The sequence below is a fragment of the Balaenoptera borealis genome (genome assembly GCF_965194805.1).
Source record: "Balaenoptera borealis genome assembly, chromosome: 13".
Classification (NCBI taxonomy): Eukaryota; Metazoa; Chordata; class Mammalia; order Artiodactyla; family Balaenopteridae; genus Balaenoptera; species Balaenoptera borealis.
Genome location: NC_138870.1, coordinates 65846720 through 65871013, shown reverse-complemented (window position 1 = coordinate 65871013; position 24294 = coordinate 65846720). Strand labels below are relative to the sequence as shown.

Below are 24294 nucleotides of genomic sequence, written 5' to 3'. Positions count from 1 at the left end.
ATGAATGAAAGAGACTTCTTTTCTCTGTCTACTTCATTCTACTCAAATTTTCCTTGAAAATAAGAATCCTTTCTCCGACAACCATTTCCCTCAGATTAACTTCCTCTATAATCTCACTGCTTCCTATTAAAACTCTTTTTAGATATTTTTTTATAAGGCCACTAGTAAAAGAGGAAAACCATGGGAAATGAAAGATTTGTCAGAACTCATATGGAGGGAGAAAGTTAATAGAAAGAGATTATAAAGCCTGGTTAAAATACTGGCAGTGGAGTAGAGGGCAGATGAATCCAAGCGATGTTAAAGAATTTTTAAGCTGAAAGCAAAGCCAAAACCAAACTGGGAAGGGCACACTGAGGAGAAAGAGGTTGATGGGACTTGGTAAAAAAAAAAAAAAAAAAGTATAAGCAACAGGGGCACAGAAAGAAAAGTTAAAATTAAGAGGACGGTAACATGGGTACGCTAGTTCTTTAATGGACTCTCCTATTCCACTGAGAGCAATCCTGGTTACTAGGTGTATACACATCTTGGTCCTGGATGGCACAGAACACAGTGTGAAGTGTTCTATGTGGCTTCTTGCGGTTCAGTGAGACAAAAGCAAAATGGCGGACACTGAGGCCATGAAAGCCCATGGCTGCCTTGGAACTGTCTTTTGAGTTTCTCCTGGAGAAGTTGTATGACGTTGTGGCAGCTTGCCTTAAGAAAAAAAAAAAGTTCAGGTCTTGATAGCTGTGCATTTCTTTAGGGGGTGATGGTAGGGGTGGCAATGGTTAGTTTCCTTTTTTTTTTTTTAATAGTTCTCTTCTTTTAGAGCAGAAAATTTCTCTCAGTTAAAAATCTACTTTATAGAGGATGTAAAACATAGCTTGCTATACAACTTAAACTAACTGAAGGAAAGTGTATAATCCTTGGAAAGGAAATGCTACCAAAAAAATATGAAAGTCTAGTAGAATCAATAGATGCCAGCCTTTTAAAGAATCACCAAGGACAGCAAAATTGGGGGTGACCAATAAAAAGCTAAACAGGCTCAATTCTATATTTCAGAGTAAAATAGATGCTATAGAAGAAGAATTGAAAGAAATGAAATTTAAACATTCAGAAGGAGATAATCTGATTGTTGACGTTTCAAGAAAGATAGAATCATCAGAATAAAAATTGGAATCCAGTGCATCACCAGTGCTTTTTTCAACTAGAACATCTGGTAAAGGGTATTCCCCATACGGTTCCCCATCAAAGCATCAGCCTTCATTTGAAGAGAGATTTTTCTATTCCTCTCAACTCAGATTTTCATCTTTGCAACCATGCTTTGTTTTTCCACCTCTTGTTCCAATTCATGGTTCTTTGTTGCCAGGAGATCCAAGGAAATGGTTCATGACGTGTGATTCCTTTTTTTCCTGTTCCTCCAGAAGTCAAATATGGACCATCCCAAGAACATCATCTGCCAACAGACTTCTGTTCCAGCATATCCTTCAGTAGAAATGAGAACTCTCTACTCACCAAAGGGTTTTCCTTTTTCTCTCCAAGTGCTGAATTCCTCCTGCCTCCTGCCACCACCCCCCCCACCAACCCCCAGCTACTCCCTACATCATGGTTGAACCAGCTTTCACACTAACCTACTACTAAACATCCAGAACCACAGCAAAAATCTTGAGATCTTTTTATCCCTCCTCAAAAAATTTTTTTGAAGTATCTCTCAGTTTGGGAAACTGGTATTACCTTAGTGATTATGCCTTTGTTTAAATGGAAGCTTTATAGTATGATAATTCTCAGGACAGTGTTTTATAAATAATATTGATTTAAATATTAAAAATACTTTGTACTTAAAACAATGAGATCTAAGGATTTTTAGGTATTATTGTTTTTGAGTTTTTAAAATGCTTCTAATTCTTTCTAGGTATTAGCAAATGAATAGGAAATAAGGAGAATTTCATATATAAAGATTTGGATCATAGTTTATTAATATTGAAATAGTATATAGAGAACAAATAATTCATTTAAATATTTATTTTAAAATTATGACTGTGAATATTTTAAATACATTTTCATAAATATATATATATATATATTTTCTTTTTTTTTGGTAAAAATGGTTGAAATCAAGAGCCCCAACTCACATCTGACATAGCATAATAGTTTTAGAGGAATTCTGACATGTGCTATGTTATACTTGAAAAATAAAAACCTTTGGTACAGTCTTTAATTTTGTTGGAGACACTTTCTGGGGCTAGTTTGGCTTATACCCTTAAAAATATGAAATTGAGTTATTTAAATATGGATGAGAACCAATTAATAGCATTCTCTAGGATCATTACCTCTGAATGTTCAGATCATCCTCATAATATGATAGTTCTAAATCACTGCCATGCCCTTCTACTAGGTGAGGAAAGCATGATGGTAAAAGGAAGCGAAATGAAGTAAAATAGAAAACCAGTTTTTTTAGACAGTAAAATAAAGACTTAACACAGTATTGCAGATGACAAAATGTGAAAAGCATGAAGTATATCTTAATTCTAGCAGCAGTTGTGATAACCAGAAATAGAGATGCCTAAGCAAAAAACTGCCTAAATCTTAGCTAAGTTATTGTAAAGATGACTGGATTTTTCTGCCACAAGTTTGGTATACAATATCAATCTTAAAATATTCACACGTAAGTTTTATAATTCTACAATTTCATGAAATTTCAACTTCAATATAAGGAAAAAATCAAGACTGATGGAAAAGGGATGATATATTTTATTGAAGAAAAAGGGTTTTCTTATTAGTGATATATTTCGACTTCTTAGAGAAGAGTAAATAGAAGGGGTGGTTGCAGGGCCTCACGATGCAAGGTAGATGACAGGAACAGCAGGGGTGCTCTTAAACCAACCTGCCATAGATTTTAAAAAGTCAAATGCCTTAGATTTAGAGCACTCTCATAAACAGTAAAGGATCTTACATGTGACATTAAAGGGCTTCAAACAAAGAAATATCCTAAAGCAAGGAAACTATAAGCAAAAACTACTTGTTGCAGATTATATAAGAAGAGAATAAATGATCAAGGTCCATAAAAACATGCCTTTCTCATAAGATGTAGAACTGTGCAGTTAACTAGCTATCTAATAAGAACAGGTCTGGGGACTTCCCTGGTGGTCCAGTGGTTAAGAATCCATCTTACAATGCAGGGGACACTGGTTCGATCCCTGGTCAGGGAACTAAGATCCCACATGCTGCAGGGCAACTAAGCCCATGTGCCACAGCTAGAGAGTCCTCGCGCCGCAACTAATAACCCTGCGTGCCACAACTAGAGAGAAGCCTGCGCACTGCAACAAAGAGCCCATGTGCCGCAACGAAAATCCCAGGTGCTGCAACTAAGACCCAGTGCAGCCAATAAATAAATAAATAAATATTAAAAAAAAACCCAACAGGTCTGTAAACACCTATGGCAATAAATTTGGCCTTCAGTGTGTAGTTGTTGGAATAACTGTGCTTTCTCTTTCTCCTACATATTTATTCTCAGAGCAGAAAAAAAGTAGTGTATACTATTTGTTCTTTCAAACTTTACCACTATATTTATATAGTTCATGCCTTTATTTTTCTGCACAAATACTCAGAGAAATGAATTATTTTTGCTTTTAAAGGACGATTTTTTTTCACTTAGTTTTTTAAAACAGTAAAGAAAATTGAGTACTCTACCTGCAGACCTTCTCTCACTGCCTCCAGAATATAAGGTACCAAAGAATAGTTCCAGAGATCCATGAACCATACTCTAGAACCTTCTACATCCATGGGGCAAGGAAGGAAAAGTCGAGGACCTGAGAAGAAACAAATAACATTTTTAAGAACCATTATATGTAGCAATCTAAACCCATATTTAGACACCATTTGGGGGGAATGTTTCTTATAGGATTCTTAGAAAATTATAATCTTGGCCAGTTTGACTATTATTAAAGTGTGTTTCACTGAAGACCCAATCTCCAGGACCCTCCTTTCTTTTTACACTAAAACTTTAATCTAAAACATAACGTTTTAGCATTAGGAGAAACCTGAAAGGTCATAATCCAGTCAATCTGCCCCATTTTACAAATGACAAAACTATGCTGGAATGAATTGTCAAATATAAAATATGTCATTATTTGCAGAAGTGGGTCTCTGCCTTGGTCTTCTGATCACAAATATAGAATTGTTCTTTCTAATTTACACTGTGTCTTTAGTGAGTATGTCTTTATGATCCACCGCAATGGGAAAGGGACATATTTTTCGTGCAATTTAAGAAGGAATACAAAAACAAACATCTTTATGCCAACTCAAGACAAATAATTCAAACAATTTTGTCTTCATGAAAAATGTAAAACAATTAAATTACCTCTAACTAAAATCTTCTCTCACAACTATATTTGATATGAGCCATAAACTAATATTTGTTTTTAGCATAAAAAAGGTACTCTAAACAGATACAATTTATTTCAAATGGTTATCTGATTTTTAGATATTTGTCTCTATTAAACTTATTTGATGTCAGTAAAATCTTAGTAAACCATAATAGTCAGACAAAATGAATCTAATTAGAAATATTTATACAAAGCTTGGAAGAAGGCAAGCTTTCAGAAGGAAAAAAAAAATGAAAACTTAAATCTTTGGAAGCTTGAAAAACATTAGCTTCTCTTGTTATTTTCTGCCCGCCAATCTGGCCATCTTTACCACGTACACGTAGTTCCTGGAAAATGGCATATTGCAATTTTGGAACTCACCAATGGTAACATCAGAAGAACTGTGTGTTTCCAAAAAACTGTTGAGATGATGCCATGTCTTAGGAATCCAATCTATAATTTTGACTAGGTCATTATTGCGTATGTTCCTTTCAATTTCCATCTCTATCAGTTTCCTTCGAAGATATCTGCCTAAAAAGCCTTTCACTGGTTCTGTGTGGTTTGCACACAGCACCCACCTACAAAAAGAGAGAAAAAAAATACAAACTCAGAAATCTTTATATAAATTAAACTTTTATATAAATTAAACTTTTATATAAATTAAACTTTAAGTCCACAGTGATTCTCTTTCCAATATAAAGTAATAATGTTCCTAATTTAATTGGTGGCCATATGTTAATGATCACAGGGATGAGAAGGTCTATTAGCATTAGAGCTATACTGTAACTAACTTTTCATCCTGAGCTAAAGAGAAGCTCATGTGCGTCACAGCAGTGAGTGGGCATGTACAGGCTGAGCACTCTTCTGTAGGAGAATCACAAATCCTGAAATAGGAACTGTCTTCACATTTCTCACACTTAGAAAAAAAGTGCTCTACTTTAGCCAGTGACATAGTCAGCAGAAAAAACATTTCTTTTTTCTTTTTTTTGAAAGAAACACTTCTGATTACAGGTTGAGGATCACAAAATGTCTGCTTGAGAAAGAGTGTCAGAAGAAGTGAGAATTATTTTCACACCCCAGGTCACCACTGGCAGGATTTGTCAATGTACAAATGGAAAAAGCAATAACCAAAAGCAAACAGAAAAGAGACAATATGAAATAATTCAATTTATCTTCACCTGAAATTGTGATGCAGCTCTAGATTTGGTGATGAAGAAACTCCCTGATTCATTGTTCCAATAATATATGGACTGGGGAAAAAAAAGAAAATTTATATGTACTAACGGTAAGAGAGATTAATACATTAAAATTGTCTCAGAAAACAATTTAGATAAATATGGATTTTTCCATTTTAACATTAGGCTGTAAAAGGGTAATGTTGTAGTGATAGGTTGGAAAATGACAAAGATCACTGAACTGGAAATTAAGATTTGGGGTTCTAATTTCAGATCTGGCATCCTAAGCAAATCATTTTCCCTCTCTAATCCCACGTTTTCTCATCTATGAAATGAAAAGATTAGACAGAATAATCACAGTGATCTCACTCCACTCCAACATCTTATGATTCTTGTGCTTATAATCTAATTCATTAACTTTTTTTGTTTCATAATTATTTCAAAGGTTCTTAATAACATGAAAGAATTTGTATTCTTGTTTCAATATTTATTTTATGCTGATTAATTTTTAACATTTAAAAAATCTCTAGCAGAGATAACGGGGTTACTTGCACCATCAAAACTAACATTTATGTTGTTGTTCTTATATGTCCTTTTTTAGAGGCCATACTATAGTGAATCTTAAGTGGGTTTTCAGATTTTTTTTATACCCTACTTTAACCCTTTCTTTCATGTAAATAGTTAAAAATTAGAATCACTAGTGGAGAGAGGTATATCTGAATGTATTAAAATTATTTCTACAGGAAGGTTGAATTTAAACTTTTATGGACTAAGAGTGAAACAAGAGCTCTTTAGCTTCGTTCTTGTTCTTAATTTCCCTGATTCAAACATTCCATCATTGATAATGGTCTCCCAGACTTTCAGCATACCTGTAGAAGTTAACATCATCAAGTAAATAATGTTGCCATAAAAGTGCCTGGGACGCCATTGTTAAATGAATAAGTAGATGTTCTAATGAACACGTAGAGGTTCTTTGGAAATATGGTATAATAGTAATGAAGGCTTCTCAATAGCATCCACTATACGTCTTAAAAGGTATAAAGGCACAAGAATGCATATTTGATCACCATTTTTTCATATCTTATCACTCGAAATATTTCACAAGCATACCATTTGTTGTATTTACAGTTGAGAAAACCATTGAAGACATCACTCAAAGAGCCCACATGATGAAGATTATCAAGAATTATTACAACTGGAAGCTCTACACCGTTATTATCAGCACTGCATTGTTCAGCCAGGTTAGCTAGATATTGTTGCAATTCCTTTAAAAAAATAAAGAAAACAAATACATCAATGAGAAATTTATACCAATGGAAAGCAATTCATAGTTTAGGAATGATACATTTTGTCTTCCATCCAGGTTCTTTGATTAAAACTCACAGATCATTCCATTGATATAAAACCTTATTTTACAAAGCAAAATAACATACAATGTTGAGAGGATACACTTTTAAAGGAAAGAGAAAAGCCAGTACAGGACACCTGAAGTAAATATAAAGCTGTAAACACAAGGACATATTTCTCAGTTGTTTTCTCCCTGGAAGAAAAGTGAAAAAAAAAAGAATTCTGGATATGAGCTCCTATGATAAACCACAAATTCTGAGATTCATTCTTGTTTTTGGTATTACAATGATAAAGATGGATTTTAGCAAACCTTATAATTTCAAGTATAGACTAAATCTAAAATGGCACCCCTAAGTTTCCATTAAGACTTTAAATATTTTAATTCCAATTCATTTTGATGAGGTGCATCTGAAAATACAGCCCTGGGACTCAAATAAAACTGTGGTTGGTTGGTTGGTTGGTTGGTTGGTTGGTGGTTGATTTGTTATTTATTTATTATCTGCTTGCAATTGTTGTAATTTATAACAACAGACAAAATGTGTTATATTTCATTGGGTCACTTAACATTAGCATTTAGCATTTATTAAGCTTCTTGGTTCTTTACAGATATTATTCCTTTCTAATAGCTTTTAATCTAAATATGATAACCAGTTCACTGATTGCTCTCACAGATGGGTAGGCCAGAAATATAATTAGATTTCTTAGAATTATCCTAATCAGTAAGAGCATTTCCATAATATTTGCATATTTACAATGACATTTTCAATTTGTACATCTTGAGCAGGGTTAAAAAACAATTTCATGATGGATCTTGAATAATGAATAGAATTCCAAATGATAAGTATGTAGTTTTTTACTCTTTCAACACAGCTTTAGCAAGCGCCTACTATGTGCCAGGTACTCTGGCACCAAGGATTTAGAGATTACTTCTATATTCAGGCATTAGAGTTGATAGAAAGGCAGGCCAACAAGTGAGTCTCAAGGCAGTGTGATAACTGAAATGCACAAAACACTATAGAAAAACTAAAGAGAGGCATCTAATCCAGATTTAAGGTTCATAGAACAATAGGGCATGAGGGTAGGAGGTATAATTGAAGAATAAAGAGTAAAGTGTAAGAGGTGGAAGATACAAGTGTGTGATGTGTTGGGAGAAATATTGGTGTTCTGCTTTTGCAAGAGAAATGGTCCGTGGCAGTAGTGATCTCCATGAAAGGGGAAATCGAAAAGACTTTGAATCCATGCAGAGGAATTTGGATTTTACTATATAAACATGTGCACCATTCATATGTTGTTGTTTTCCCCAGGGTAGAGAAATTTATTTATCGAAGGAAACATACATGTGAAGGATAGGATGATTAATTAGAAATGGAAAACGCATTCAAGATGCTTACTGCCCGGAATAGGTTAGGCATGTATATAGATAACTAAAATTCACAGTGAAAACTCATACGTTACCTCAAAAGAATATACACCAAAGATTTTGTTCAGAGCATGTCAAGATTACTTGTAGCTTCTGGGAAAGACTTTCTGGTGGCAGTATTATTTGCTATTAACCCTTTATTTTAAAGATTAGGTAATACTGTGATGCTTAAAAATGGAAGAAGAGCTTTCTTCACAGATGGAGAAGAACAATGGCAGAAACATAAAAATATGATATCCATGTAGGAAAAACCCAGTAGTATATGTTTTGTGAAAGACTGGTAAATAAATTGGAAAGGAAAGTTTGCAACCTTGAATGGTTGGTAAGACTACTGGACTTTTCCTACTGACAGTGAAGAAACACTGACTATTCTGGGGATCTGAGTGATGTAGTTAGAATCATGATTTCAAAGTGTGGTAAGTACATTGCAAAGGAGGAAGAGGAACCAGTCAAGAGAACACTGAAATTGCTGAAGCCAAGAGACACTGTGGGACTCAAGAGGAATAGTAGAAGTATGGGAAGATTTTTGACCTAGAGCAGAAAGCAGTGGGGAAACACTGCAGGATTTTAATGTGGTCAGCTTTTAATTATGAAAGAAGAAGAATTATGAATGAATAGAAGACATTCTATTTCCATGAGGTGCAAGGATAAAGAGGCAGAGAGAGAAGGGGAATTTAATGCAAGTTGTAAATCAAGCAGTTAGTAAACAATTGCAATAGTCCAAGTAAGTGACAGAGTGTTTATTTGGGTGGGAGGGTAATGGTAATAGAGATGGATGAAAGAAGATGGATTTGTGATATATTTTCACAGATACATCACAAATATACAAGAATTGAAACTGGCATTTCTAAACATGTATATTTAGTATGCTAATGAAAACATACTTGTAAGCTAATAGAAATGCCTACCATATGGAAGAGTGGGCACGGCTAATAGTGTCCAATTGGAGCCAATACAAGTTGAAACAAGGGAGTCATCCAGATGAGAACAGAAGTGGGAGAGAATAGAATGTTGGGGAATATTTTCATTTACTGGAAGGTGAAGGAAAAACAGTCAGTGAAAGGCACTGGGCATCAGCTTATTAGAGGGTAGGAAGGAGACAAGGAGAGAATGATAATCATGAAAATCAGAACAATTTCTAGAAAGGGGGGATCAATTATAGCAATTTAGTATATACAGATCAAAAGAGGGAGAGAGAGGTGGGGGGAGAGGAGGAGGAGGTGGAGGTGATGGGGGGCGGGAGAGGCAGAAGGGGAGGGGGAGAAGTTTGAATTGAATTTGGTAAATAAGATTCACTGGGTGATTTTGGAAAAAGAGGGCCATTAGATTCTCTTGTGGTCCTCTCTCATCTTGAGAAGGGTAGTAGATCCCTTTGGGAATCTAATGAAAACTATGGACCAGTCACAAGTAGAAACAGCCATACACAAATAATTTGGTCATACAACTTGAGTTTTCTCAAACCTCTTTGAAATCACTTCATGATCCCCACTCTAGCTTAATCGGGGTAAAATCTTAGATTGAAGTACTGATACATTAGCATTAGAAGTTTCATGTCCAAGATCTAATCAGGCAGAAAAAAACAGGTCTATCTATCAGATGGACATTGATAATGAGATGAATCCCATGCTTTGAAAATATACACAGAACATAGCAGTTATATAAAAACTATTGATCATTGCTATCTCTGATTTTGACTCCAGACACACTCAAAATGAATCTGCCAAGTCCAGCTTTCTGATCTTTTCCCACCTAACATTCCAAGTGGCTTCAGTTGGCCACATATTCTTTACTAAATCCATCTCTAGCGTTCTGGGCCCACCATATCAAATGTCACAAAGTGTAATTTTTTATGTGTCCTGCTTTCAATCAAAATATTCCAGCTGGCAACTCGAGAGAGGGCTTGAAGAGTGGGAAGAGGAAAAGAATGTAAAATGCAGAGGGAACAAAAACATGAAAAGATTTTTTTCATTTGATGGTTTATTATTGGATTTTTTTGGAATCAGCGAGTGATTTGTGGCTTTGTCTCTTCAGAGCTATCGAAGGCATAGTAGAAAGCATGTCAGCAGTTACACAGTTCCACTTCTCAGGAAAAGAATTTATTTCATACCTCATTCACCCTTTACTTAAGTAAATCTACACTCGGTAGCATCCCTCCTACAATCCCAACCTGTCATCCCCGTTTCTCTATACCACTCTCACATACCATCAACCCCCTGAAAATAAAGTGTGGATTCTCTGACAATTTGGCAAGAATTGGTCAAATTCTTTGGCCATGACTTGGTATCCAACATTACTGACAGCTCATTCAAATCTTACAAACCTAAAGAAACAATAAGCATTTGTTAGTTGTAGTTTGTGCTTTCTTGGTGATGAATGCCATGTGATTTGTCCATGGATTTCTTCCTATTACTGTTTACTAGCATCATTTGTTCTGTTCAAAGGCTCTTGGCAAGCTTTATTTTTCATCAGTTTGTAATAACAAAGATTAAACTGACCTCATAATGGCACAAGTGATTTTATTCAGAAAAAGTAGAAAATAAGAGTGCTGGATATATTTGATCAAATTTTAAAGGACATATAAATTATTATTGATTAAGAATATCTCCAAGTACTAAACATTTTTTTTAACTGAAATAAAAAGAACTATATATAACAGTATATTTTGGAGTGAGGCAAATTTTAGAACCAAAGTTAAGTTACCCTACTTTATTTTAGCATGTCGAATTATATCCAAGTCAATCTATCTGATTCAGAACTTGATTTTAAGTGATTCTCCAACTTTATCAAAATGCCTGTTTCCTCTAATAAATCTGTTCTTCTCCTATCTTCCAACCACTTGTTTTTTTAATAACAGAAGTAACTTCTAAAGAGTTCTGTCACATCAACATTAAGGAAACACCAAAGAGAGCACTGAGGGTAATTAAGAGATGTCAATTCTTTCATCATTTTGGCTGAAAAGAAAACAAAATGTGCTAAAAGCTTTTAAATAAAGCTACGAGGAGACCCAGAATTCACTGGAGGCGTTAAAGGTGTAGGCTGAAGCAAACAACTGCACTCTTCCTGCTTCTGCTTAAAGAAGAGTTCAATATTCTGCCTCAGGTGCCATGTCTCTCTCTACCTGAAATGAGAATGGGTGGTTCAACCACAATCCGAATAGTGCTGAGTTCCAAAGAAACATTTGGAATTCATGTGCTGTACTGAGTCCACATTAAGAGATCCCATCATGCTTTATACGCACCTTTGTTCTCCTTGAAAAATACATATAAGCCAATTTTGAACAAAGATCCGTGTATGTGATGGGGGTGGGTGGTCTGTACGGGTCTGTGTGTATTTGTGTAAGAAAACCTTACAGTATTGGGAACCAAGAGCTATAATTAATAACTGCAGGCAACCCTTAGGTGGTGCTTGCTACTTGTACTATACTCTCCCTCTCTGTGCTTCTATCTGTCTGTCTGTCTCTCTGTCTCTCTCTCTCTCACACACACACACACACACACACACACACACACACACACACACACAGAGATACACACTCATTTTGTCCTTACCACAACCCCACTATTTTTTCCCATTTTACAGCTGGGAAAACTAAGGCACAAAGAAATTCAACAATCAGCCCTAGGTCCCACAGTTGGTCAGTGATATGGACTTAATGAATTACTCCTTTAAGAAATTTTTGTTCACTAAATTAAATGTCTTGTTTATGTCAAGAATCCAGTGGGTTTGGGTTGCTTTTGGGAGTCATGCTTCTTTTCTAAAAATTTGCAGGCCAGAGGTTTCTGCGAGACTGGGTCAGTTTAGATCATCTAACCAGGTTATCTCTGGAAAAACAACGTGACCCAGTATCATCTGGATATCTTCAAGGTATTGCTTATAACAGATGTAGTTTCCTAAGAGAACCTTAGGTTGCACTGATCGAGAATGTAAATGAATAACTATAGGCAAAAATAGTCCAGTGTTAGGAATATGTTAGGCATCAACTATTTCCTTTTTAGGATTCTTTATTTCACTCCGAATATACGAAAGTACTGGCTGGGTTTTATAGCCCCTCATGCCTATTTAAGAGCTGAGAGCATTCAGGATGATTATGGTACATTAAACCTTAGCAGATGGTGAAATGGAATATTGTTCAACTTCCTAAGGTTCCTAAGCAGAAATCCTATAGAAATATGATGTAAACAAATTGCTGTTCCCAGAATTTCTGCTTAGAATATATTAATTACACCCAAATTCCCATTGCTGCAACATCCCAGTTAATTCCTACTTATTTATTATGACCTAGACCAAGTATTGGCTTTTATAAAGCTCTGATTCCTGCAGGAAGAGTCATGGCCTCTTGTTTCTATGGTATTTGCATGGATCTCTTTCTGCTCTAATACTTCCTAAATGGATGTCTACGAGAAATCAGACAACAGAGACTCTGTCCTTTTCTTCTGTCCATTCTCAATGCTTGTGAATACCTGACACCTGCATGTCACTGAGCAGTCTTGTTCAAATTCATGAAATAGGGTTTAGTCATTCACCAGATTCTAGTTTTAGCTGAAGAGCTGGATATGTTTCCATGTACAATATGGAAGTTTCATATAATCTTAAAGTTTAGTTTCTTAAGACACGGATAAATAGCAGCAGTTGTCTTAGGAGTCTGTGACTTACCTTACTAGACTTGTGGTCCACATTAAAAGTGGCAAGTGCATCCTCTGTTTTTTTCCTCCCAGATTTGGTTATTACATATTCAGCAAGTTTGTTTGCTAAATAGGTCTTTCCAGTACCACTAGGTCCTGAGAGTATAATTCTGTGATGCTCCATCAACAAGTTAAAGTACCTTTGGGTAATTGGCTTAGGAATCAGCGTATCAAAAACAAAACTGTCCAAACTGTTTTCTTCTACCCCTGAAGGGAGAAACAAAGGGAAGAGTGTGGCTTATTGTTCTACATAAGCTTGAAATTAAAATATAGTGTCAACTGGCAACGGGGCTTTGTTAGCCATTGGAATGCAGTCCTTGCAAGACACCTTCCTTGACATTTCGATCCCACGTGTGTTGCTATTTTAAGACAGAAAACATCAGTAGTAAGGCAGAGTGAACATCCAAATGAAAGCAAGTTTTTTTCCTCTTTGCTTAGACTTCCCTTGTCTATTTCATGCTTCTCACTTATGTTTCCACAGAGAGATGGAAGCATTACTATGAATTCTATCATAAAATCCTCCTTCTCTTTGAAGGTGGTAGTTTTGTTAAGAATAAATGTAAAAATTAAAATAAAAAGTACAAAAGTGTGTATGTTCTTCTCTTTTTCTTCCTCTTTCCTCCTCTTTATTTCCCTCTAGCTCTCATTATACATCCAAGCTGTACCACCCCTTAAGCTTTTGAAGAATATAAATGTAATAGGTATTTGGCAAGGAATTAAGAAGGAGAGCAACAGTTTCTCCTTTTACTCACCCAATTACCTTAATCATAAAATCAAATATTGACAAATCCCTCTATTAATCCATAGTTTATAGAGATGTGTTCTGACTCTTTAACATATACGAACAAGGAATTATGGATACAAGTATACTTTAGATATTCCATTTGCCTAGAATTAGTCACATTATTCAAAGCAAAGAGAATTTCTCATCCCTGATTCTTAACTTCCATTCTCTATCCCCAGTGGGTACTTACTGGGTATACATATTTTTAAATTAAAGGTAAAAGAATGAATATATTACCTTGGAATATGCAATAAACTTTTTGAGTCTCCCCTAAATCTAAGATGATAATGGAGAAAATCTAGAAAACTGAAATTTGCTAAATCACATTTGTTTTTCTGAGTCTTGGAGAAACTTCAAAATTACATCTCAAAACTCAAAGAATTCCATTTACTTGGATTTTTGTGTTTTTAGTAGGATTTTAGTGTTTTAAATATAAATACAGGTCACATCATATCAAAATTATCAAAGTGGTTAACATAGTTTTCAAATATGAAAATTTGAAGGGAAACTGCAAAAAAGAAAAGAAAAGAAATGTTGGTAAAAAAAAATACAACTGTGCTTTTCATTTTTATTTTTACCTTTCAGGTTCACAGTGATGATGTTATTATCGCCGACAAGGTATCCACAAGGCAGCAGTTCAGGCACTTCTAGGTTATGGGATCTAATTAAATCTCCTATACAGTAGCTGGCAATGCAGTCAGAGCTCAGACCAAGGCTAGTGGATGTATCAATTCGGAACACATATTCCTGAAATGGTATACACAAAAAAGGAAAGTCAAAACAGAGGTCCAACTCCTCTACAACAAATACAAAACTCATGGGGATGTGAAGCTAGCTATCAAGAATTTTAGAAATGGGTAATATAAGAACTATTAATATCAAACAGCATAAAGAGAGGATGGAGGAGAGGAAAAGCAGATATCTCTATGCCATTAAAGCTAAGGGAAGCATCCAAAATGAAACACATTTGAAAATTAATATCAGGATGTCTTGCACAACTTACCTTAAAGAGACGTCTAATTACACCATCTAAGACATCCCACTTGGTTTTTCCACTGACACCAATGGATCCTATCAAATATGCCTGAGACTTCTGATCCTAAATAAGAACAAAATAAAACAAGATAAAATCCAACTGTGTGTCTTTTTTTTATTATGATATCTTCTACTAAAAAATATTAATATTAGTGGTGATTAACACTAAAATATATATTAAACCTATGGGTTTTATAATAACAGACATACACAGTGGATTATACAAAATACCCCAACAAACTAATCAACCAAACAAACAAACTAACTAACAAAGTAACAGGATAGCAACAGAAACAAGAGAGAAAGAGATTAGATGAAGTAGTATGGTCAAGGAAAACTGATTCATGACCTGTTCAGTACAAGGGAAAGGGCCAGGAGAGAACAAGTCTTCCGTTTTAATGCAGTGGGTGCATTCCTGAAGAGAAGCAACTTGGTAGGAAGGAAATGGTGACAGAGATGGAACAGAACTATATCATGAGTCCTAGAGCCTCATCTTAATGTTTTTGTGATCTTATCTTTAAGTCCAAAACTCAGTTTATTTTTTTATTTAGATTATCTCTAAAATCCAATCCAGTTTTGAAAAATAAGTTATCCATGGTAGTATGGCATTCACATATTCACAACACAGGTCCCATTTTGAATTTACCAGAAAATTCAATATTTAGAGGAACTTGCCAGGGAATCCTACAGGACTCATTTTGTCAAGCAAAGAACTCCTTTATAATACAAACAAAGGTCCCAAATTTATCGTTTTTGTAGGATGGAATTTTGAGGAATTTCTACATATATTAGAAAAGTAAGCAATTCAGTTTATAGTCTAACTGAAGCCGTTTTTATGTTGACTGGAATGGTTACATGAGATAGTGATCATGACACCAGTATATATAATTAGACAGTTGATATATCACAATCCTGATTCTAGTCACCAACTTGCATAGTCCTTAAGAGGTGGTAGAAAAAAAACCGAGTCAGGTGTTAGAAGACATGGATTCTACAACACACAACATCTACCATGTAATTAAGAAATGTGATGTTAGTTCAAGCCACTTAGCTGGCTCAGAGCCTCAATTTCTTCAACTGCAACATTTAACTTTATAAGGGTAAATGATTATCAGCACTATTTAGATATAACGTGAAGCCAATATCGGTTACAGAAAAAGTTGAGAAATTCACAGCAAACCATTCGTATTTTGTAACTACTGTTATAGACTGAATGTTTGTGTTCCCCCCCCCCCAAATTCATATATTAAAGCCTCAACCCCCAATTGATGGTATTTGGAAATGGAGCCAGCAGGAGGCAATAAGAGCTAGATTAGGCCATGACAGTGGGTCTCTCATCATGGGATTAGTGGCCTTCTAAGTAGGGGAAGTAGTAGAGAGATCTCTTTCTCTCTCCCCAAGTACACACACTGAGGAAAGGCCAAGTGAGGACATAGGAAGAAGGCAGTCATCTGCAACCCAAGGAGAGAGCCCTCACCAGGAACCAAATCAGCCAGCACCTTGATCTTGGAATTAATAACTGTGAGAAAATAAATTTCTGTTGTTTAAGCCACCCAATCTATAGTATTTTGTTATGGTAACCCAAGAAGACTAAGACAACTACTTTCCAATGTTCAAAAATATTATCTTTCAGAATTACTTTGAAAAAGAAAACTTGTTTTACAGCGTTATTATAACTGAATCAAAATGGACATGCATACAGTGCTTTTAAGCAGCTGCTTTTAAATCAGAGATCATTAGACTATCTAAGCTTCACCGAGACTATTACAGTCTTTTACATAAAGACCCACTTGGGAAATTCAGGCACAGATCTGCAGCTCAAGCAGAAAGTTTATGGCATTAGAATTCTTGCAATACACGCTCAGTGTAAAACTTCACAACTGCTAGCTCACTTTTCAAACTTAAATACTTCAATTATCTTAAAATTCTAAAGATTTTTTTGTTTCTCTGTCTGATAAAAATTTTTTGGATACTTAAAAATTTGTGTTTTTGGCCACTGAACTACAATTTCAACTTGAAATAATAGTTTTAGTTTCAAGAAGAGGCTAGGGTCAGAATGGTATTGCCAGTTTGAAGGCAATATTTGATTCCAGAAAAATTAGAATATTTGCCTCATCATCTAAGACCTTGCTTTAAAATGATACACACAAGTAGCATCAATGAATTTGTCATACTGAGTTCAATAAGATATATCTTTCCAGTGTTTAGAAGAGCCATATAACTTATAGTCTCTTCTTTGTACAAAGACCATCTTGGAAGTTCTAGCGACATGTTACTATACATCATAAATATCACCTGTATTTAGTTAGACAAAATGTTTATGTCAAAGAAGGCAATGTGCTTTTTTGGTTTTAGAAATGAGAGTGGCTGACAACCAATATTGTTTTCAGTGAATGAACATGACATACTGAGACACATTTTTACCTATAGGATGATGTCATTTCTTTTGAGTCCCTAACTTTCATGCTTTTATAATAGATTAGGCCAATGCCAAGACAAACACCGCTGATAGTATATTTATGACAAATACTTATTTGATTCATGGTCATTCTCATCTTTTAGTAATAAAGAACTTAAGGTTAAAGAAATACCTTTGCTCGACCGTAGCCCTTGCTTATGGAGACTATAATTTTCACACTGCGGCCATCTTTATGTCCGGTTGCATCACCAGCATCATCGAGCAAAATATCTACCAAATTTTCAAAGAAACATACACAGACACACACACATACAATAGAGTCACATTAGCTTGGATTTCTTTACTGTCATCGTTTTCTCCCTCATAGTTTCACATCTTTCAATGGGAATATTCAGATTTTCTGCCACCCATTCTAACCTAACTGGTTTGAAAAACCTCAGCTTTCAAGAAGATGAGTGACTGTGTTGGGTTAAAGTTTCCATCTAAGAATTTATTTCTGCTTCCAAAGATCTTCACCCAAGTGTTCGGCACCCATTGCATTTAGATGAGGAAATAAGGGGTTCCTTTTTTCTATTATGCACAGGTCTGAGTAATACCTGAGTAATAGTCAGTTACCATTATAACCGTGACAACCTGAAAAGCAATCTGATTTTTCTATCCAACCGAAAACATCCAAGGTCATCACCCATGTAATTATGAATGCAAAGGTGGTGAGACTGACTGTCAACTGAAATGACTTTCAAGCATTTGGCACATTCCCTGCTATATGACTACTCACCTCATATCTATAATTTTAGGTAATGTTTTGAATTTCAACCACGGCATTATACTTCCCCACAGAAATATATTAATTATTGCTTTCCTGTTCTTTTTATGCTTATAGCTTCAAAACCAAAATAATACTTCTAGTAATCAGCTAAGAGTTACAGAAGTATGATAAAGCTAGCTAACCATTAACCCACCAACTTTAAAATGTGATTAAAGATTAATTTTCAAAATATATTATATGAGATTAACGTCCAGTTTGGAGAATGATTAAGGCAAACTATCCCACATATATGTTTTCCTTTGACAAGGATGCTATTATGTTTAATATGAAGATAGTGTTCTGGGGACAAAGAAAACTTGGTTATGTGTTGAAGAGCACATGGGCCTGGTGACAAGAGGACTCAACTGCTCAAAGTGTAAATTTAGAGGGCCAAGGACTGTGACCGTACCATTATAGAAGCAACAATTTCATCAGGTGCCTTCTGAAAATAAAATGGTTCTATTATCTTAATAATTAGGAATATGAAATTTTGCAAAGGAAGGAGTTAAAAAAATGCCATAACACCATAACAATCAAAAGCACATTCAGAGTTTAAGGAATATGGAGTTTTTTTGCTAGAAATTTTTAAATTGTCAAAGACAATCTCCCTTACTGAAATTTATTTATTTTTTTTACTAGATTAACATCCTCTCAGTCTCTCACCATTTTTCCTATCCAACTCAAACCTCTTCCTTAAGTGTCATTTTAATTCTCTTCTTGCTCCTTTTCTCAAAAGTTTAAAGTGGCTTATCGTTCACATCTAAATATCTTGTAATTCATGACCAAATTACCTCTTTAGTACTTTGCTCAATTATTCATAACTTCCTAGATATTCAAAAATATTTATTTTAACTAACAGTTTATTAAGCATCAAAGAAATCAGGAACTGTGGATTTCCCTGCTGGCGCAGTGGTTAAGATTCTGCCTTCCAATGCAGGGGCGTGGGTTCGAGCCCTGGTCTGGGAAGATCCCACATGCTGCGGAGAAGCTAAGCCTGTGGGCCATAACTACTGAGTCTGCGCTCTAGAGCCCGCGAGCCACAACTACTGAGCCTGCATGCTGATACTACTGAAGCCCGGGTGCCTAGAGCCCGTGCCCCGCAACAGGAGAAGCCACCGCAACAAGAAGCCCACGCACCACAACAAAGGGTAGCGCCCACTCGCCCCAACTAGAGAAAGCCCACACACAGCAACCAAGACCCAATGCAGTCAAAAATAAAAAAATAAATTTATTAAAAGAAAAAAAAAAGAAATCAGGAACTGTGTTGGGCATTGGGAATGAATACCATGGTGAGAAGGAAGATGAATTCCCTGCTCTTTTGGAGTATACATTCTCAACAAGGTAATATTGAATGTTTTAAGTGCTTTAGCAAAATGAATATAGTAGTTAAGAGTCAGGCACTGGAATCATCCAGATCTGGGCTCAAATATTAGCTCTATCACTTATTGGATGCATAATCTTGAAAAATTATCATAATCACTTTCCTAAGTCTTGGTTTCCTCATCTATAAAATGGGGCACAAAAGCACCAGCTTCGTAGGGTTACTGAGAACATAATAGAAAACACTTTTAAATCACTTTATCCTCCGTGTTTAGTAAGTTTATCTGTTCTAACCATTACTCCTTTTCTCTGTGTGTTTATTCTAACTCCTTGTGTTGACAGTGGGAAGAGCACATCATGACTCACTCTGGGTCCCCCCTGCCCACCCTGCCCAGTACATTGACGGGATGATCGCCTGAACAAACGACTCTGAGTAAAAACAAATAACAGCCAGTTTGAGATAAGGGTTCTCTGTGCTGTTTTATGGAAAATAAGTTAGAGTCCTCTGTTAACATTTTGAAAAAAGATTTGCCATTCTGGTTACGGTCAAGTGAAATTCTGACAAAAACTGAAGGTTTTTCAAACTTCTGTCTTCACTAGATGTATGGAACATGCACTATTATTTCAGGAACTGGACATTTGTCAATTAGCCTCTCTCCTGCCTACTTCTTTTTAAAAAAAAATTAATCATGAACTCTAGAAACTTTTTTTATTAAAAAGCCCCAGCATAAAGGCACTTTTGATTTCCAATTTTGAACCCACTAAACAAGAGTGAAGGCAATGAAAACAGTATCCTAGTCAAGTGATGTCAAGTGATTTACACTTTTTTTGCTAGTTCAGACATAAGTATCGCTATTGAAAAATAGTTGAGGAAATAAAATAATATAGGACTAAAAATAAACCATGAAAACAGGTCATTATAAAGCACATTTTTGAAAAAAAAAATCTTCTCCTCACAAAATTGCCCCAAGTTCTGAATCACGGCCATCAGTTCGATGGACACAGAAAATGTAAATTTAATTTCTTTGATTTTATATTTATCTTTATGAGTCCTAGTCTTTCCTAGACATTAATTTTGGTTTCATTTTTATATGGCTGTTCTTCCGAAACTACCTTCAGTACTAAATTTGCCTCCTTCAGACCTTATCATATTTCCATAGGCTAAACCAAAATCATGTAACAGGCAGTAAAATCCCACCATTAAGGCATCCTATAAGGTACCAGTCCTTTTCTCTCCTTAGAAGGGAAGCTCCAGGACACAGGCAGGCACTGACTGCCATTAGGTGTGGATCCTACCTCACCTCTCTCAGGTTCATCACCGACAAGCCAATGTACAGGATGCGGCTGAGGACTCTCAGATTCTATACATTTAAAGTTTTTGTTCCTTCTTTTTTCCCATCTTTTGAAGAATGTGGATGATAACACTTCATAGACAATTTACACATTCAAGTTATTACCATATTTCCATAGTTTTATTTTACCTAATGATTTATAAGTTCATTTAATTATGACATCTCGGTTTTTTCTTAGCTACTAATATTTCTTTTACTTGATGTGTATTCTCAAAATTCATTTTCCTTCCCCAATCCCTGCCAAATGGTATAAACGTTGTTTTCATGAACTTCAGGAAATTCCTACTTGCCTTTTAGTTTCTAGTTACCTTTTATAAGAAGAAAGCAAGTATGCATTTGGGCCATTCATTTTACACCATGAAGGGCAGATATAATTAGTAGAATTTTTTAAATTCTGACCTTTTAGAAGCAAGAGATATGATTCATTAAAATATCATCAATATCAGCTTGCTGTATTTCTGTTTCTTTTCTTTTTTGTTTTCATCTTTATCTTTTTTTCTATATTTTGGTGTAATTTAAGGCAAGCCGTGAAGTTTCTCAATTCTATCATGGGATCTAAAATTGCCCAGGAACATGTATACATATTATTGGTTTCCAAGCGTCATCTAGTGGCTGTGTTTTGCAATCACTGCAGATCCTCATGTAAATCTTTCCTCACCTAAGTCTTATATATGTAGAATGATTCGATGCCATAGGAGCAGTTATACTTTATAATTGAATAGTTCATCAGCTATTGAGACAACATTATGTCATATGATTCTATTTGCAATTGAATAAAACTGTACCCTTGTTCCATCATTAGTACCACTGAATACAATAATAGAATCCAATGTGTTCTTTTTGTTTGTTGAAAATCTAATAGAGCTGCAGTCTGGGCAATGTAGTAGCATTATGTTCTCCCTGGGCTGCATCATGCAGGATCATCTAGTCAAATTTAGGAATAGGTCCTGATACACTTGTATACGGGCTTCGTACACTTAAAACACTATCAAATTGCATGGGGTTCTGAGTATTATATTCATTAGTACTAACAATCATCACTGAGAATATTACTTTTTCATCCTACGTGTAACCCTGGAGGAAGTACTTCTCGAACACAAGTAATTGTTTTAAAAAATGATATGAAAACCATATCTGTATGTCTTTTTACTCTTTCACACAGAATGTTCTTTTAAAATGACAATGAAGGGGTTTCCCTGGTGGCGCAGTGGTTGAGAGTCTGCCTGCCAATGCAGGGGACATGGGTTCGAGCCCTGGTCCGGGAGGATCCCACATGCCACGGAGCGGCTGAGCCCGTGCACCACAACTACTGAGCCTGTGCTCTAGAGCCCACTAGCCACAACTACTGAGCCCGTGTGCCACAACAACTGAGCCTGCACTCTAGAGCCTGTGCTTTGCAACAAGAGAAGCCACCGCAATGAGAAGCCTGTGCACCGCAATGAAGAGTAGCCCCTGCTCTCCACAACTAGAGAAAACCCGTGTGCAGCAACAAAGACCCAACGCAGCCAAAAATAAATAAATAAAATAAATTAAAATGATAATGAAGTAAAATAAATTTATAAGAGGAAAAAGGACTATTTCTGAGAACTAGGCCATTAACATTTTGAAGAGGGTATGGGTGAGAGCTGCAGCGGGTAAGGGCCTCCAAATTCGAGGTCTCCAGGCTTGTGAAGTCAGAGGCATGCTTTGATTCAGGCAGGCGTGTGCACAAAATCACCTGAGGTAACAGACTCCGTGATGTTCAAATTGTTCAGAGAGAGTCCTAAGGACTGGCGTGAGGATGAGGAGGAAGTGCTACTTGCGGACTCAGACGGGGGCCGAGCTGGCTTCGCAGCATTCCCCGTTTCTGCCTTCAACCGGTCGTTTTCCGCCTTCAGTATTTCAATCTCATTCTGTTGTGAAGATGGAAAACATGAAAAACATAGAGCTAGCTTGATTGAGAAAAGGGTACCAACTCTTTTAACAGGGTTAATTGGTTCATTTATTAAATAAACCATGTGGTGAGATATTAAATAAACAAACATAAATTATGGAAACAGGATTTCCTTCCAAAGAAGGAAAAGTAATCCTTTTCTCTGTCTCTCACATACACATATTCAGCTATTCACAAATACACACACTAACCAGTAGAACTTTTTATAATTTTTTAAAAATCTATCATATATTTGAGGAGTTTTCCAAATATGACATGGTCTCATGTGAATTAAGAATAACATAATTGAGGGCTTCCCTGGTGGCGCAGTGGTTAAGAATCCGCCTGCCAATGCAGGGGACATGGGTTCGAGCCCTGGTCCGGAAAGATCCCACATGCCGCGGAGCAACTAGGCCCGTGAGCCACAACTACTGAGCCTGCACGTCTGGAGCCTGTGCTCTGCAACAGGAGAGGCCGCGATGGTGAGAGGCCCGCGCACCGCGATGAAGAGTGGCCCCCGCTCGCCGCAATTAGAGAAAGCCCTTGCACAGAAACGAAGACCCAACACAACCAAAAATAAAAAAAAAAAAAAAAAAAAAGAATAACATAATTGAAAAGTTCATACCATTTCTCATTTTAAAAGTAAACATACACACTATACATATATAAAAATAGATAATCAACAGGGACCTACTGTATAGCACAGGGAACTATACTCAATATTTTCTAATAACCTATAAGGGAAAAGAATCTGAAAAAGAATATTTATATCTATATCAATCTATATATGTATATATTCAGTTATATACGTATAACTGAATCACTGTGCTGTACACCTGAAACTAACATGACATTGTAAATCAACTATACTTCAATAAAATAAAAAATTTTAAAAAACTTAAAAAAAAAATTTTAAATGAAAGTAATGTTAAAATCTCATAGAAAATAATGCCATTTGTAATACTCTGAATTCAGGGAGAGTTGAAAACCACAGTAAAACAAAAGTAATAAAATAAGGTGATTTAAAATTACCACTTCAGAATCCTAGCTAACGTCTGAAAAAGTTTTTGTTCCTTCAAAATGGGGCACTAAGCTCATAAAAACAACACAAGCCTATTGATGAATATATCCATTGGCAGATGAATCTGCTCAGCAATGAGCTTTTCCTATTTCAGTCATCTGTGGTACCAAGTGATTACTGGTTGACCATAATAAAATGAAAACTTAGTCTGAGCACAGACTGATTCTGAATTTAGCCTTCAGATGCTTCCAAAAAATAGAAAAGCTTTACTTCTACAGATGGCATTCTACATCACACTTACTTTCATATTTAGAAAGCTTGTGTTATATTTCTGTTGATTCCTCATTACATTCGTTTTTCAATAGAAAACAGGTAAAGGTGTTTTTGAAAGTCAGATTTCAAAAGAATAGGAAAAAGTTACCATAAGGGTAGATCATGGAAAAGTGAAGAAGCAAGGGCTGTAGTAGTGTCTCTAAAACCTTAGCTCTCAGTGAATCCAATCACTAGTACAGTGCCTTCAATGGTCCTTGAGTGCAACTGGCCAGTTTGCACTCCCACTTCCAAACCTGGATTTGACAAAATTCTCCACCCAGTATTGAGAAATGAGGTGCAGAGACTGAATAAACAGAGTGTATTTCCAAAAAGGATTTAAACGTGAGATTTGTTTTTATAATAA

General features: G+C 35.7%; 1 protein-coding gene across 19 annotated transcripts in view; it reads right to left on the bottom strand.

The window, feature by feature from the left end:
* NAV3 (neuron navigator 3) overlaps positions 1 to 24294 on the bottom strand; it is a 1129181-nt gene that overhangs the window by 9775 nt on the left and 1095112 nt on the right. For all 19 annotated transcript variants that reach the window (XM_082351536.1, XM_082351537.1, XM_082351530.1 and 16 more), the window contains 9 exons: positions 22403 to 22577; positions 17378 to 17475; positions 14755 to 14850; positions 14330 to 14498; positions 12939 to 13174; positions 6629 to 6783; positions 5522 to 5593; positions 4725 to 4921; positions 3670 to 3788 (listed from right to left, as the gene is read on the bottom strand). In XM_082351536.1, the coding sequence (XP_082207662.1) occupies positions 3670 to 3788; positions 4725 to 4921; positions 5522 to 5593; positions 6629 to 6783; positions 12939 to 13174; positions 14330 to 14498; positions 14755 to 14850; positions 17378 to 17475; positions 22403 to 22577 (1317 nt within the window). The remainder of the gene's footprint in view (positions 1 to 3669; positions 3789 to 4724; positions 4922 to 5521; positions 5594 to 6628; positions 6784 to 12938; positions 13175 to 14329; positions 14499 to 14754; positions 14851 to 17377; positions 17476 to 22402; positions 22578 to 24294) is intronic.